The 17,853-nt window shown below is 38.9% G+C and overlaps 1 protein-coding gene across 1 annotated transcript in view; it reads left to right on the forward strand.

Annotated features, from left to right (window-relative positions):
- LOC110570205 (phospholipid-transporting ATPase IB-like) overlaps window positions 1–8,375 on the forward strand; it is a 180,179-nt gene extending 171,804 nt beyond the window's left edge. The window contains 2 exon segments of the mRNA XM_021678187.2: window positions 7,723–7,821; window positions 8,123–8,375. Coding sequence (XP_021533862.2) covers window positions 7,723–7,821; window positions 8,123–8,375 — 352 coding nt within the window.
- The last annotated feature ends 9,478 nt before the right edge of the window (window positions 8,376–17,853 follow it).

Raw genomic sequence — 17,853 nt, forward strand, 5'->3', positions numbered from 1 at the left:
GGGGGGGAGATGAACCATGAGAGACGATGGACTCTGAGAAACAAACTGAGGGTTCTAGAGGGGAGGGGGGTGGGGGGATTGGTTAGCCTTGTGATGAGTATTAAATAGGGCATGTATTGAATGGAGCACTGGGTGTTATACGCAAACAATGAATCATGGAACACTACATCAAAAACTAATGATGTAATGTATGGTGATTGACATAATAAAATTAAAAAAAATAAAAATCTGTGGCTTCTGTGAATTGATTCCTCGGTTATCTTCATCTAGGTGTAGAGTCCAGATTTCCAAAAAGAGATAAGGGTGCACTGGGCATTGAGTGGCTTATGTTAGAATCATCCTATCAGTATGTTAGCATCTTCTATATAACAGTATAGCCAAAGCTGTCTGCAAGTTCCCAACTGCATTTTCAAGGCAAGTAATAGTAATCTTGAATTTTTCATTGTCTTTGTAATTACTTGAGGCCTTTTTCCTGTGAGTAAAGATAATTTAGTACACCACTTTTTTTGTTTTTGTTTTGTTTTATAATATGATAAATAGAGGTGTGAAATATCTGTAATTCAAGGGGGACTGTGAAATCTTTGAAATTTATACTTTAGTGTAATTGCTATGTAGCTCCAAAGAAGTATTTCAGTAGTATGTACAGTTTTTTAAAATCCAAGTCACATGTACATTTGAATTATTTCATATTTTTTATTAAGTTCAATTAGACAACATATAGTACATCTTTAGTTTTTGATGTAGTGTTCAATGATTCGTTAGTTGCGTATAACACCCACTGCTCATTACATCACATGCCCTACTTAATACTCATCACCCAGTTATCCCATCCCCCAACCACCTCCCCTCCAGCAACCCTCAGTTTGTTTCCTATAGTTAAGAGTCTCATGGTTTTTCTCTCTCTGATGACTTCCCATTCAGTTTTCCCTCCCTTCCCCTATGATCCTCTGCGCTAATCCTTATATTCCACATATGAGTGAAACCATTTGATTGTCTTTCTCTGACATATTTCACTGAATTATTTCACATTTTTACTTAATTTTCACTTAAGTATCTTCCTAGGATTGTACCAAGATTTTTAAATCATTCTGGATCAGAATATTTTGTAAGCAGGAAGTAGATTAGTAAAGGAAACATACATTGAGGCTAAAAACAAAATAGAGTTGAAAGAACTGCCCCTAAAAGCCCAGTGGCTTTCGAGGTAGCATTTTACAGCAACTTTAACAAATGAACTTGGTTGTGCTGTGAGTATATAGCAGTTCATTCAAAAATGCCACCTCAGATAAATAATTCAACATTACTTTGGCTGTGTGGGGTCTTTTCCAGTAGTATACAAATTTTAAGATTGTTTGTTCTAGACCTGTGAAAAAATGGTGGTATTTTGATAGGGATTCCATTTAATGTGTAAATTGCTTTGTAGTATAGACATTTGAACAATATTTGTTTTCCAATCCATGAGCATAGAATGTTTTTTTCCGTTTCTTTGTGTCATTTTCAAGTTCTTTCATAAGTGTTCTATAGTTTTCAGAGTACAGATCTTTTTACCACTTTGGTTAGCTTTACTCCTGGGTATCTTATGGTTTTTGGTGCAATTGTAAATGGGATCGATTCCTTGATTTCTCTTTCTGCTGTTTCATTATTGGTGTATGGAAATGCAACAGATTTCTGTACATTGATTTTATATTCTATGACTTTCCTGAATTCATGTATCAGTTCTAGCAATTTGTCGGTGGAGTCTTTCAGGTTTTCCACATAGAGTATAACGTTGTTTGCAAATAGTGAAAGTTTGACTTCTTCCTTGCCAATTTTAATGCCTTTTATTTATTTCTGTTATATGATTGCTGAGGCTAGGACTTCCAGTACTAGGTTAAATAACAATGGTGAGAGTCGACATCCATGTCTTGTTCCTGACTGTAGAGGAAAAGCTCTCAGTTTTTCCCCATTGAGGATGATATCAGCTGTGGTTCTTTCATACATGGCCTTTATGATGTTAAAGTATGTTCCATCTATCCCTACTTTGTTGAGGGTTTTTATCAAGAATGGCTGCTGTATTTTGTCAAATGCTTTTTCTGAATCTTTTGAGAGGATCATTTTTTTTTTTAAAGATTTTTATTTATTTATTTGACAGAGAGAGAGATAGCGAGAGCAGGAACACAAGCAGGGGGAGTGGGAGAGGGAGAAGCAGGCTTCCTGCCAATCAGGGAGCCCGATGTGGGACTCGATCCCAGGACCCTGGGATCATGACCTGAGCCGAAGGCAGATGCTTAACGACTGAGCCACCCAGGTGCCCCAAGGATCATATAATTCTTATCCTTTCTTTTATTAATGTGGTGTATCATATTGATTGATTTGTGAATATTGAACCAGCCCTGAAGCCCAGGAATAAATCCCACTTGATTGTGGCAAATAATTCCTTTAATACACTGTTGAATTCAATTTGCTAGTATCTTGTTGAGAATTATTGTATCCATGTTCATTAGGGATATTGGCCTGTAATTAGGGATATTGGCCTGTAATTCTCCTTTTTAGTGGAGTCTTTATCTGGTTTTTAAATCAAGGTAACACTCGTCTCATAAAATGAGTTTGGAAATTTTCCTTCCATTTCTATTTTTTGGAACAGTTTCAGAAGAATAGGTATTAACTCTTCTTTAGATGTCTGGAAGAATTCCCCTGGGAAGCCATCTGGCCCTGGACTCTTGTTTGTTGGGAGATTTTTGATTACTGATTCAATTTCTTTGCTGGTTATAGGTCTCTTCAAATTTTCTATTTCCTCCTCTTTCTGTTTTGGTAGTTTATATGTTTCTAGGAATTTATCTATTTCTTCCAGATTGCCTAATTTGTTGGCATATAATTATTCATAATATTCTTTTATAATTGTTTGTATTTCTCTGGTGTTGGTTGTGATCTCTCCTCTTTCATTTGTGATTTTATTTATTTGGGTCCTTTCTCTTCTCTTTTTGATAAGTCTGGGTAGGAGTTTATCAATTTTATTAATTCTTTCAAAGAATCAGCTCTTAGATTCATCTGTTTTCCTGTTTTTTTTGTTTTGTTTTGTTTCTATATCATTTATTTCTGCTCTAATATTTATTATTTTCCTTCTTCTGTTGGCTTTAGGCTTTATTTGCTGTTCCTTTTCTAGTTCCTTTAGGTGTAAGGTTAGGTTGTATATTTGAGATTTTTCTTGCTTCTTGTGGTAGGCCTGTATTGCTAAGTACTTCCCTCTTATGGTCACCTTTGCTGCATCCCAAAGGTGCTGGACTATGTTTTCATTTTCATTTGCCTCCATGTATTTTTTTTTTTATTTCTTCTTTACTGTCTTAGTTAACCCATTCATTATTTAGTAGGATGTTCTTTAATCTCCATGTATTAGTGGTCTAATTTTTTTCTTGTGGTTGACTTCAAGTTTCATAGTGTTGTGGTGTGAAAATATACATGGTATGATCTCAATCTTTTTGTACTTGTTGAGGCCTGATTTGTGACCCAGTATGTGATCTATTCTGGGGAATGTTCCATGTGCACTCAAAAAGAATGTGTATTTGGCTGCTTTGGGATAAAATGTTCTGAATATATCTTTTAAGTCCATCTGGTCTAGTGTGTCATTCAAAGCCATTGCTTCCTTCTTGATTTTCTGCTTAGATGATCTGTCCATTGCTGTAAGTGGGGTGTTAAAGTCCCCTACTATTACTGTATTATTATCAATGAGTTTCTTTATGTTTGTTATTGATTTTATATTTGGGTGTTCCCAAGTTGGGGGCATAGATATTTACAATTGTTAGATCTTCTTTTTGGATACACCCCTTTATTATGATTTATTATGATGTAGTGCCCTTCTTCATCTCTTATTATAGTCTTTGGTTTAAAATCTAGTTTGTCTGATATAAGTATGGCTACATTGGCTTTCTTTTGGTATCCATTAACATGATAGATGTTTCTCCATCCCCTCACTTTCTATCTGGAGGTGTCTTTAGGTCTAAAATGATTCTTTTGGGCCTCCTGGGTGGCTCAGTTGGTTAAATGTCTGCCTTCGGCTTGGGTCATGATCCCAGGGTCCTGGGATCGAGCCCTGTGTTGGGCTCCCTGCTCAGTGGGAGCCTGCTTCTCCCCCTCTCTTTCTCCCTCCCCCACCCCCCAGCTCATGCTCTCTCTCACTCACTCTGCACTCTCAAATAAATAGAATCTTTTAAAAAGTAAAATAAAATGATTCTCTTGCTGGCAGCATATAGAGGGGTCTTGGTTTTTTTTATTTCTTTTGACATAATGACCTTATGTCTTTTGATTGGAGCATTTAGTCCATTTACATTTAGAGTAATTATTGATAGATAGGAATTTAGTGCCATTATATTACCTATAAAGGAATTGTTTCTGGAGATTTTCTCTGTTCCTTTCTAGTCTTTGTTGCTTTTGGTCTTTCTTTCCCACTCAAAGAGTCCCCTTTAATATTTCTTGCAGGGCTGGTTTAGTGGTCACAAACTCTTAGTTTTTGTTTGTCCAGGAAACTCTCTCTCTCCTTCTATTGTGAATGACAGCCTTGCTGGATGAAGTATTCTTGGCTGCATATTTTTCCCCTTCAGCACATTGAATAGATCATGTCACTCTCTTCTGGCCTGCCAGATTTCTATGGAGAGATCTGCTGCTAACCTGATTTGTCTTCCCTTGTAGTTTAGAGATCTCTTTTCCCTTGCTGCTTTCAGGATTCTTTCCTTATCTCTGTGTTTTGCAAATTTTACTATGATATGTCTTGGTGTTGGCTGGCTTTTGTTGATTTTGATGGGAATTTTCTGTCTCCCCTCGGCTTGGATGTCTGCTTCTTTCCCCAGCTTAGGGAAGTTTTTAGCTATAATTTACTCAAATAAACCTTCTGCCCCTTTTCACTCTCTTCTCCTGAGACTCCTATGGCATGATTATTATTACACACTATGGAGTTACTGACTTCCTTAAGTCTACATTCATGATCAAATATTTTTCTTTCCATCTTCCTTTCAGCTTCATTATCTTCCATAATTTTATCTTCTCTATCACTTATTCTATCCTCTGCTTCTTGTGGTCATTACATCCAGTTGGTTTTGCATCTTGGTTATAGCATTTTTCATTTCGGCCTGATTAGTTTTTAGGTGTTTTACCTCTGCAGTAAGGATCTCTCTGGTTTCTTCTATGCTTCTCTCAAGCCCAGCTAGTATCCTTATGATTGTTGTTTTAAATTCTGGTTCAGGCATATTACTTATATCTATTTTGATTAGCTCCCTGTCTGTAACCTCTTCTTTCTTTTGGGATTAATTCCTCCATCTTGGCATTTTTGTCTATGTCTCTTTCTTTGTGTGTTAGGAAAGCCTGTGCTTGGCTTTATTTCCCCTAGAGTTAAAGCTTTGCAGCATTCTCTGATCAGTTGACCTGGTGCATGGGGGTGGGGGGGTGGGGGTGGGGTTGCTGGCTGATCCCTGCCTTCACCTCGTCTGTGTCCAAGCCATCTGCCTGCCTGGTGTTGCAGTGCTCCTGTGTTTTATCTCAGGCATGCAAATGGGTTTCAAAACTCCAAATTTGGGGGACCAGGCACAGTGTGGACCTCACTGATCCTCTGGGGGAGGCTCTTGCCAGGCTGTGGTTGGTGCTGGTAAAGCAGCCCCACTACCAAGTAGGGGCTTGGGTTTTATGATGAAGCATAGCAAAAAGCCAGCATCCAGTTAGCTGCCCTCAGCAGGTGTCTCTACTCATATGCTAATGAATAGGACAGCTCAATGATGCCTGCTGGCTCTTTTGTCCCTGAGAAGCAGTGTTACCTCTCCCAAATGCACTCCAAGAAGGGGAACTGTCTCTCCCAGCATGATCCAGGGGATCCTCAGAGCACAATATATGCTCCTGGGCCTCTGCCCTCCTTCTCCACAATAACACTGCTATGCCCACCAGGCTCAAACCTGGCGATGGCACAGACTTCTAAAACTTCAGATTTTCAGCTCTACTGCTTATAAAAACTTGTGATAATTAGCCCAATTTTCCCCATCAATGGTTTTGGGGAAGTGTTTTTCTTGTGTAATCCCTGGTGCACTGCTCTCTCTCTGTGATAGGGCTCCCTCCCCTCTACAGCACCTATGATTCTTTTCTCCCCCAAGTCACATCACCACACCTCCTACCTTCCACAATGTGGCCACTTTTCTCCCTCTAGTTGTGCAGATCGACTTTCTGGGTGTTCAGAATGATTTGATAATTATCTAGCTGTATTCAAGGGACAAGGCAAACATAAGGTCCTCCTACTACTCCACCATCTTAACTCCTCCCTGATAGCTTCCTGTTTTTAGGGAGCAACTTAGAAAATTCCTAAATTGAAGCATACCACTTAGATAAATGTGTTTTTCTTCAGGTGCATGTTAGAATTTAGGCTTATTAATTCTTTTATAATGCAATTTTGAAGTGTGTGGTATCACATTTTTTTTTTTACTTTTTTGGTTCTAAAATTTGACTACTGACTTCTCTAATAATTTCTGCCAATCACCCAATCTTCTTTCTTCTCATAATTTTCTGTCTCAGCCAGCCTAAAATTTATAAACCAAGTCTTACTATCGTCTTAAACTCTTTTGCACTTTTTTACTGTACTTACCTGGGGGTAAAAGCAGTCATGATTAACCATAAGTCCATGAGCTGTCCTCTGTGCCACTTCTTAGCACCTGCCAAATCCCTACCAAGGCCATCGATGGTATGCTCCAGTCCATCTCCCATACCTCTCTCAGACCATGCTCACTATGCCTCCCCTCACTACAGGGCTCTCCCGTAGGGGGTTTCTTCTGTCCAGAATGTTCTCCAACACCTCCCTTTACTTACTTCCTTCTCCTTTACCCCAGCTCAAACTCCACTTTCCTAGAGGAGCTTTCACTAAGACCCTTAACAAGCTTCTACCTCTGCCTCATACTGTAACGGTGCCATGTAGGGACCCTTCCATCATACCTATTTCCTTCTCACATGGCTCGTTCATTTACTTGTCTGTTGTCTGTCTCTCTATATATGTTGGAAGTTTTATGAAAGTAGAGATAATGTCTGTGTCTTTGACACCTAATTGTGTCTCAAAAAAATTTAAGGAATACATGAGTGGATGAATGATGAGTGTCTGAATATAGATAGTGACAGAGACCCCAATGAAAATAAGTTGCCACAGAAATGGAGAGCATCTGTCTGGGTTGTTTTGCATGTTTCAAGTCAAATATGCACACCTGATATATGAAGCTCTGACACATCCCCTCTGCCATTATAACTGCTATAAATGGCACAGTTAGTCCTAGATCTCTCTGACTAAAGTGAGGATTGGAGGTAGCACACAGCTGAATATTTAAGAATCAAGATTGTGGAACAGTGACCATGGTAGAAAAAGTCATAGAGAATCATGTCAGTCCTATGAATCTTTAACTGTCTAGCTGCACTCATGCAGATTGACTCTTTCAGGGTCAGGGCCTTCTGTGGCTTAGACACTCAGATCTACAGACTTGCATGGAAGTCTGTGTTTGGGGTGGATGGCTACTAATGGGCACTACCCAGCTCTGTACAGTATCCCCTCTGGTAATGCTTCATAGCTACTAGGAAAATAGAGTCTGGTTTCACATGGAGACTGGGCCTGCTGCACTGCATCCCATCATATGGCCTATAGGTAAGGGATGTCCAGAGTTATCCAAGAGGGGAGAAATTGTTGCTTAGAGTGTGTAATGCTCATGTGTTATGCTCTATCTTTCCCACATAATACAGGATTATAAATACCTACAACAGAACATTACTAGAGGAGATTCGGGAGATGGAAAGTAGCAGAGCTCAAGGACTTTATCCCCCTACAATGTTTAAAAGGAGGTGAGGCTGTTCCCTTTATCCTGACTTTTGTTAAAAAGCTGTTCTCATTCTTTTTTTTTTTTGAAGATTTATTTATTTATTCCAGAGAAAGAGAGAGCGAGCAAGTGGGGGAGGGGCAGAGGGACAGACTCCCCAAGCACACCCCCTCCACCCACTGCCTCTGAGTGTAGAGCCTGATGCTGGGCTCCATCCCATGACCCATGAGATCATGACCTGAGCTGAAACCAAGAGTCAGATGCTTAACCGACTGAGCCCCCCAGGTGCTCCTCTTCTCCTTGTTCTTTCCACCTTTCCCTCCCAGGTACTTCCATACTTTCCATGATTTCCCCAAGCTTATTAAGCACCTGTCAAACAGGCGTCTTGAACTTCATATCCCCAGCAGCACAGGCCCCTATTCTGCCACACCAGCTTCCCCTAAGGTCCTCCTTTCAGTGGATGGCAACTTCATTCTTCCAGTTTCTCAGGCCAAAAATCTTGAGGTCACTCTCACATCCTCTTTCTGCTATCCCACACCCATCGTGTCAGAAAATCCTATTGTTCCTACCTCAAAGTAAAACTGAGAATTAGATCATTACTAACAATCTGTACCGTCTTGCCCTGGTCCAGCCCCTATCATCTTTCTTCTGGATTATTTCAGTAGCCTCTTAACAGGTATCTCTGCTTCTGGCCCTTCCCATAGCAATCAGAGGGAGGACCCTTTGGCAGTGTAAATCAGACCACATCACTCCCTGCTCTCCACCTTCCCATTACCTCCCCTTTCACTCAGAGAAAGATAAGACCCTTTCAGTGGCTTATAGTGCCCTACACACTGTCCCTTCACACACACACACACACACACACACACACAACCAGTTTGAGATATCTCCTTATTGTTTTCTTTACCAATTTTTTTTTAAATGACTCATTTTGGAAAATCATGTTTCCATTTCACCTCACATGTTTTTAAAGAAAGCTTTGTCCTTTTCACAACCTTCCTTGCTATTATTTTAACAGATGGTGCATCAAGTTTGTATATCCTAACTTTATATTAACTTCTGGTGGGTGGTGGACAGACACCCAGATATCTGTGTTGGGCCAGAGAATCTGCTAATTTCTGCCACTTTCCCCTGCAGATTCTTGCAAAAAGGTTTAGATATGCAGGGTCTGTGTCCTCCCCACTAGATGAAGCTATGGCTACTGGAGGTCAGGGGAGTGCACTGCAGGAGAAAAGGACCAGGGCTTCTTCTAGAATTGCTCCCTTTCTCCCACTGCCTTGGAAGAAGACAACAAATTACATTGTTTACTTTCACAGTTGCTGCCTTGTTCCTACTGGTCCTGATCTGATGGCCTTGAGAGAAGAACAGGCCAAATGCTAGAAATTAATGTGTGTTAATATTTTTAATCTCTATACCCAAACTATCTCCAGGGAGAGGTCAGCTCCAATTGTCTGCCATAACCTGGGTATTCTTCTGAGTGAAAGAGCCATGCTCCTTCTCAGTAACAACAGACTTCTATTTCAGACACTTATATGAAGCCTGGTATGTCCTGAGGTTTTATGTGGGCTTTCTCTGGATCTGGACTATTTATACAGGAATTATAAGGCAAAGAATCAGTCTTTAACTATATTGAATGCCTGCTATATTTGGAGTACTTTGTTAACTATGAAGGAAAGGGTCAAAAGCAACTGATGGTGTGACCTGGGTAAAGAGGCCGAAAGGTGCTTTTTTTTAATTTAAATTGGAAGCATGGGCAAATCTAAAGTAAATGAATGGAGTGATTAATTATCACCTCCATACTTGGCACCTATTGAGTACTCAGCACTGACAGTATCAAGTGTTGGTAAGGATGAAGAGCAACTATAACTCTTAAACAATCAGTCTGGGCAATTGGCCATTTCTAATCAGTTTAAAGAAATGCTTATCCCCATGACCCAACAATTCCATTTCTAGGTATTTACCCAAGAGACTTTAAAATATGTGTCCACACATCCAGGTACATAATGCTAAAAGATTCCCAAGTAAGGTACAACCCAAAGAAGACTTCAACAAGATACATTATAATGAAACTGTCAAAAATCAAAGACAAAGAATCTTGAAAGCAAAAAAAGAAAAGCTAATCACACACAAGGGAACTCTATGAACAGATTTCTCAGAACAAACCCTGTAGGCCAAGAACGGGTAGGATGCTATGTTAAAAATGCTAAAGGAAAAACAACCACCAACCAAGAACACTGTATCCAGCAAAGCTGGAATTGAAAGTTTTCCAGACAAACAAAAGCTAAAGAAGTTCATCACCACTGACCTGCCCTTACAAGAAATGTTAAAGGGACTTCTTTAAACTGAAATGAAAGGACGCTAATCAGTAATAGAAAAACATGAAAATATAAATTTCATTGGTAAAGGTAAATATATGGTAAAATTCAGAATAATCTAATATTGTAAAGGTGATGGATAAATCACTTATAAAGCTAATATGAAGCTTAAAAGACAAAAGTAGTAAAAATAACTATAGTTGCAATCATTTGTTAATAGATACACAAGATAAAAAATATAAATTGTGACATCAAAAACAGAGTTGTGAGGAGGGTAAAAATTCCAACCTTTAGAATGCATTTGAACTTTAGTTGTTATCAACTTAAAATAGACTTAAAATATAAATAATTTTATGTAAGTTTCATGGTAACCACAGAGCAAAAACCTGTAGTAAATACACACAAAAAATAATAAATAAAGAGAAAGGAATCTAAACATACCACTACGGAAAATCATCAAATCAAAAAGAGAACAAGAAATGAAGGAACAAAGCAATTACTAAACAGCCAGGAAACAACGAACAAAATGGCAGTAAGTATACACAGGCATATCTTGTTTTATTGTGCTTTTCCTTATGGTACTTCACAGATACTTCTTTCTTTTTTTCCCTTTTCTTTTCTTTCCACAAATTGAAGGTTTGTGGCATACCTTGTCCACAAATCTGTTGGTGCCATTTTTCCAACAGCATTTGCTCACTTCATGTCTCTGTCACATTTTGGTAATTTGCACAATATTGCAAACTTTTTCATTATTATTTTTTATGGTGATCTGTGAACAGTGATTGTGACATGCTGAAAGTTCAGGTGATGGCAGGCATACATTAACAATAAATTATTTTTAATTAAGGTATGTACATTGTTCTTTTTAGGCATAATGCAATAGTACACTTAAGAGACTACAGTATAGTGGAAACATAACTTTTATATGCACTGGGAAGGCAAAAAATCCACTTGACTCGATTTATTGCAATATTAGCTATATTGTGATAGTCTGAAACCAAGCCTGCAGTATTACTGAGGTATGCCTATGCTGATGAGTAATTTCTTTAAATGTGAATAGACTAAATTATCCAATTAAAAGACACAGAGTGGCTAAATGGATTAAAAAACAAAACCCATCTATATGTTGCCTGCGGGAGACTCACTTCAGATGTAAGGACATGCAGATAATGAAGGTGAAGGAATGGAAAATGATATTCCATGCAAATGGAAACCAAAAGAAATCTAGGGTAGCTATACTTATATCAGACAAAGTAGACTTTAAAATAAAAACGAGAGAAAGAAAGGCATTACATAATGATAAAGGGGTTAGTCCAATAAGAGGATAGGACATTTGTAAATATTTATGCAACCAACATAAGAGCACTACATGTATAAAGCAAATACTAGCAGACCCCAAAGGAGAAATAAACAGCAATATAATAACAGTAAGGGACTTTAATACCCTACTTTCATCAATGGATAGATCTTCTAGACAGAAAATCAATAAGGAATATTAAGCCTCATTAGACAATTGGCTTAACAGATACACGCAGAACATTCCATCCCAAAGCAAGAGAATATACATTCTTCTCAAGAGCACATGGAACAATCTCCAAGATAGATCATACATTAAGCCCCAAAACGAGTCTTCATAAATTTAAGAAGATTGAAATCATATCAAGCATCTTTTCTAACCACAATGGTATGAAACTGGAAATCAATTACCAGAAGAAAACTGGAAAATTCACAATATGTGGAGATTAAACAACATACTACCGAACAACCAGTGGATCAAAAAAGAAACTGAAAAAGAAATAAAAATACATCTGGAGACAATGAAAATGGAAGGGCAACATAGGGTGCAGCAAAAGCAGCTCTATGGAGGGTCGTTCATTACAATAAATACCAACATTAAGATACAAAAGACATCTCAAATAAAAAACCTAATGTTACACTTTAAGGAACTATGAAAAGAAGAACTAAATCTCAAGTTAGCAGAAGGAAGGAAATAACTAAGATCAGAGCAGAAATAAATGAAATAGAGACGAAAACACATAGAAAATGTCAATTAACAGCTGTGTTTTTCAAAAAATAGACAAAGTAGACAAACTTTCGGTTAGACTCATGAAGAAGAAAAGAGGACTCAAATCAGAAACGAAAGAGGAGACATTAGAGCTGATACCACAGACATACAAAGGATCATAAAGCCTACTACAGAACCACAGCAATCCTGAAGAAGAAAGCTGGAGGCATCACACTTTCTGATTTCAAACTCTACTACAAAGCTCTTCTATTACATTTTACTATAAAGCTAATATATATTGCTGTAGCAATCAAAACTGTATGGTACTGGTATAAAAAACAGATCTGGGAGATTGATACATAGGTCAATAGCTTTGTTAAAATTCATCACACTGTACTTTTAAGATCTATGCATTTTATCACATGCAAAATGAACCTTGATAATAAGAAGCCAAACCAAAAATATAAACACATCAATTGTACAAAAAGAAAGTTCACATAACAAAGGGCTAGCCTCCCAAAAAGATAAATTGTTTCCAGAAATCAGCAAGACCAAATACCCAAGCAATAGAAAAATAGGCAAAGTATAAACACACAGTTCATAGAAAAGGAAATACTAAAGATTCTTAAACATATGAAAATACTCTCAACTTTACTCATAGTAAGAAATGAAAATGCTAAGTACACAGGTGGGATATTTTTAATCTATCATTGTTGGCCACCCTTGGTTGGTGAAAATATGGGAAAGGAAACAATTATGGTAGTTAATTCAGCAATATCTATCAGAAATACAACTGCCTATGGCCTTTGACTCAGTAATTCCATTTCTGGGAATGTACCACCCCCTCTCATCCCCCAAATACTCACATATGTCCCAGTGTTAGGGACTGCAGCAGTATTTGGAACAGCCAATGTTTAGGAACAACCTTACCTGTGTGGTACATTCACACACTACAGTACTCTCTAGCTGTGAAAAGCAGTCAGGAAGCTCTCTGTGTACTGAGTTGCAAATGATTCCAGGATGTATTAACAGAAAAAATCAGATGTTGAACCCTTTGTACAATATGCAACCTTTAGTGCAAAAGGGCAGGAATAATAATATGTGAGCACTTTTTCTTATAAAGCACCTCTGCAAAATTAGCTAAGAAACCACTATGAGTGATTACCGGTAAAGAACAGAGGTGAGGAACAAGGAAGATGGGAAAAGGAAGTAGAATGTTTATTCTCCACCTTTACATATTTTCTCTTTAAAATTTTAACCATATAAATGCTTTATCTGTGAAAAATTTAACAGAGACAGACAGAAAGAGAGGAAGAGGGAGAGAGGAAGAGGGAGAGAGGAAGAGGGAGAGAGGGAGTAAATGGATTCTGGAAAGCCCAGAGCCAAATGTTCTTCAGCTCCTGCATATACAAGCAAAAGTAAAATCTTAATCTGAGTCAACCACTTTGGAAAATTTCAATTTTTTTTATGATTAACTTTTTAAAATTCTGGTTCAGAACATTATCAATGGGTCACTTTCATTCTAGAGAGCAATTGAGAGAGGGAAGTCAGTAGTCAGTTATTCCCAAGGCCACGCCCATTGTGTAATAACCTTTGAGCCGCACCAACTCAGGAACGGCTCCTTCAGGCAGTCCTTAGAAAACTTCCTCTGAGCCACCAAAAGGGAAGCCTTCCCACAGGAGGGCATGGTATAGGGGTACAGTTGTGGTTGTTGAAAGCAGCTGCAGTTTGTCACACCAGCTGTGAGCCCCTCAGATCTCTGGAAATACCAGGATACATGGCAAATCCCAAAACAGCAAAAGGCTCCTATAGCCTGGTGACATCTTAGAAGTGAGAAAACAGAGGTTAGGCTGCATGGGTTTTTGTTTTGTTTTAACCCTATTTTTCAGGCTTATAGAGAGAAAAAAAGAAGAAACAACCATGGACTTCCCTAATTATGCTGCTATGTTTACCCACAATGGCCCCACACTCTTTGAAATTTAGAAAGTATTGAACTTGGGGCGTCCAGTGTGGTCCCCGTGGGGTTTAGAGAAGGTGTCTCTTGTGCTTAGAGCTGACCCTTCCTGATACACACTATTCAGGGTCTTGAACCAGGAAATTGAGACAAAGATTTTTAAAATACACACCATAAAATCTCTAAGGTGCTCTGGGAGGCCAGAGGACTGACAGGACATGCATTGTTCCATTCAACTACTGGGGAGGGACAGTTAGGAGAGCTGTATATAAGAAATGTTCACAAGCAAAACCCCTATTTTAGAAGAAGCACCTTGTTGAGTGTCTGGATAGTATCAATTTTATTTTAAATATATGAACAGTCCCTAAAACATGAAGAAGACTTTTTTCTTTTACCTTGCAACTTTTTTCCCCCCCAATAAATTTCTTTGAAATCTGTTCCAATGAACTAAAGTGAGGCTATGATTGATTTATTCACAGGGTGGAGGCAACAAAACTCAGAATGTCCGTAGCCAGCACACTGCACAAGATTGTCTTCCCAAATGAATCTTTTGATCAAAGCATCCCACGTAAGTAACATGCTATAAAGTAGGCCACAAGCTGAGACTCCACCTACTGACATGAAGGATGAGTAATTGAATGTTAGGCGCTTCTTGAGGAGATTAGGCCAAGTGAGATGAGCCAGACACAAAAAGACAAGGACTCTATGATTCCACTGATATGAGGTACTTAGAGTAGTCAAATTCATAGCAACAGAAAGGAGAGTGGGGGGTTCCAGGGGATGGGGGTAGGGGGTGGTGGGAGAATGGGGACTTGGTGTTTAATGGGTATGGAGTTTCAGTTTGGGAAGATGGAAAGAGGTCTGCAGATGGATGCTGGTGATGGTTCCACAGCACTGTGAATGTACTTAATGTCCCTGAATTGTACACTTAAACACCATTAAGTGGTAAATTTTATGTTACATGTATTTTACCACAATTTTTTTAAAAGGAAACTACCTGTGGTATTTTATATATTTTTTTAAAAGGTGAGGTAGTTCTCATAGGGCAGGAAGGTTCACCTGGATCCATCAAATTAATGTTCTTGACCTAAAGCAAGTGCAGTTTCAAAGAACGCAATTCCTGGTCAACCATTCCTGAATGATAACCTCCTTAAATCTAACATCCTCACGTTTTCAAGATCCTCTTACAGACTCCCAACATGCCATTTAAGATGGAAAAATGTTATTTGGCTCCAAATAATTTTTACCCTTAGAAAACTTATGTACCCCTTTTGGGGGTATGATGTTAACATAGCCCACGTTGGACATGAAAACCTTTAAAAGTTATTTCATTTTCCTGTCCTTTAATAAGAAGTGCATCTGAGAAGTGCCTAGATAAAAGATTTAGATCCTATGTGACTCATGTCTGATAATGTGAGTGATTACTATCCTGAGAAAGGAAACGAGTCAAACATAAAGGTAGTACAAACAAAGGAACGTGGGATATTTGCATGGAATGAGAGCTAACTGTCCCTCTTTTCTGACCAAGGTGCTCACCAAAAGTTGTAGGATTTTAAAATTCTAGATTCTTTTATTGTCCTTTTTCATATCTCTGAGATTTACATGTCTCTTTCTCCTTTGCACACACACACAGTTACTTCTTCCTGTCCTGTGCCCAGCACTTTGCTTTTCCCCCTCTCCCTAGATATATTTAAGCAGAAGCAGCAGAAAGGTAACCAAAGGTAAAAAATGAACCAGGACAAGAAAATAAAAAGTACAACAGATGTCTTAAGGATTTGGGTTAAAATCTCTCCGATTTTCTTTCCCAAATGATGACCTTGATTTCTACATCTCAGAGAAAAATGGGCCAAAAATGAACTTCCAGGCGCTCTCTCCACCACCTCACCTGTCAGCTACTTCCACCCACACACTCTGTCTTCCCACTTGTTTCCACAGACTGGCTTTCACGCCAGTGCGTGGCCACTGACTCCATTTGCTCTTGTGCACCCGAGAATCTCATTCCCATCATTCTTTCCTTTGTCTCCTAGGTCACCACTTTTTCACTCTCCTCTACTAGATCATTCTCACCAGCACACAAAAGTAGAACTTTCTCTGGACCGCACATTACCCATTAGAATGTGCTTCATGTCATTGAACTCCTTTGCAGCAACAGTTCTTGGTCAAATGGTCTGTATCCATTTTCTCCAAATCCCCTTCTCGCATTCTCCCTTAAACTCACTCCATCAAGCCTTCACTCCTACCACCTAACTGGCATTTCTCCAGTCAAGGCCACCAATGATGTCCAAAACTGAGTCCCTGGTCTCCTCTCCCACCAAGCCTGCTCCACCTGCAGCCTTCACTTGAAGACAACTGCATGCTTTCAATTGCTCAAGCCAAAATTCTTGTAGTCCTTCTAATTCCTCTAACATATTAGATGGCTCTGCCATCACATTATATTCAAAGACTGACCACTTCTCACTCATACCCCTGTTGGCACCCTGCTTTGGACCACCACCACCACCACCTGTCTGAATTTCTGTAACAATCTCTTAACAAGTCTCCTGCTTCTACCCTTGACTCTTGTACAGCAGCCAAAGTGATGCATTTAAGATCATGTCAGCACAAGCATATCAATTTTCTGCTCAAAATCCTTCAACAGCTATCTATCACATTCAAAATAAAAGCCTTACAGTGGCCAAAAAGGACTTATCTGGACCCTGTTACTTTCCTGATGTCATCTAATCTTCTTCCTCCTTCATTCCACTCCAACCTCTGTGCTCTTCTTATATCAGGAATGCTCCTGCCCCAGGGCCTTTGCACTGGCTGACACTTCAGCCTAGAAAGCAAATCTTTCATATATCTGTGCTGCTCACTCTCTCATTTCCTTCAAGTCTTTGCCCAAAAATTACCTTCTCAATGAACCCTACCTTGACCACTCTATAGCTACACAACCCCACCCCTGATTTCATTTTGTTGTTGTTGTTGTTCATAGCTCTTTAGTATACTCTTGGGTACTATGATTAACTCTTTGTTATGTGCTTATTATCTTCATATGCTTACATAATTCATCTTTATTGCTAGAATGTAAGCTCTGTGAGAACAAGGATTTTTGCTTTGCTAATTTATTCCAAGAACACATGTACATAGTGGACACTCAGTACAAACCTTACGGAATAAACTAATTGACTAATGAAGTGTCCAAGCAGAATTATGTATATTAACTAATAGCCATTTCTTCTTCCATCTGTCCAATGTCAACTATTGGAAATGGACAAAATGGAACCAATATTTATTGAGCACATACTGTGATCTTGGCCACTGTTAAACACTGGGTCTTTATTGCACGAAATATCTGAAGCCACCATGTGGAGACAGTTATTAAATACTTGTTGAACAACAAGTTAACTGAATGAATCCTCATTTTGCAGGGAAGGAAACGGTTCAGCAAATTTCGTCACTTGCCTTAGATTATATAATTAGAAACAGGCGGAAGACAGACTGAAACTTCAGTCTGTCACATTCCGAAGTGCCACATAGTACAGCTCCATGGGAATTCAGTTGACACACGGAAATCTGACGGGCAACTGCATCCCAGCTTTGCCTCTTGACTTGCTATGCGACTCTAGGCATGTCACTTACCATCTCTGAGCTGCACTCTCTCTACCTTTTTGGTACTTCATGCTATTGGGGGTCACTGTAGATAATACGGAGTGTTAAAGGACATATGTATCTGGATTCAAATAGAGGGATAAGTGCTTTATGCAGGGATCACATGTTCCTGAAACCACTACCAAACACTTCACA

Source organism: Neomonachus schauinslandi, chromosome 3 (genome assembly GCF_002201575.2).
Source record: "Neomonachus schauinslandi chromosome 3, ASM220157v2, whole genome shotgun sequence".
Taxonomy (NCBI): Eukaryota; Metazoa; Chordata; class Mammalia; order Carnivora; family Phocidae; genus Neomonachus; species Neomonachus schauinslandi.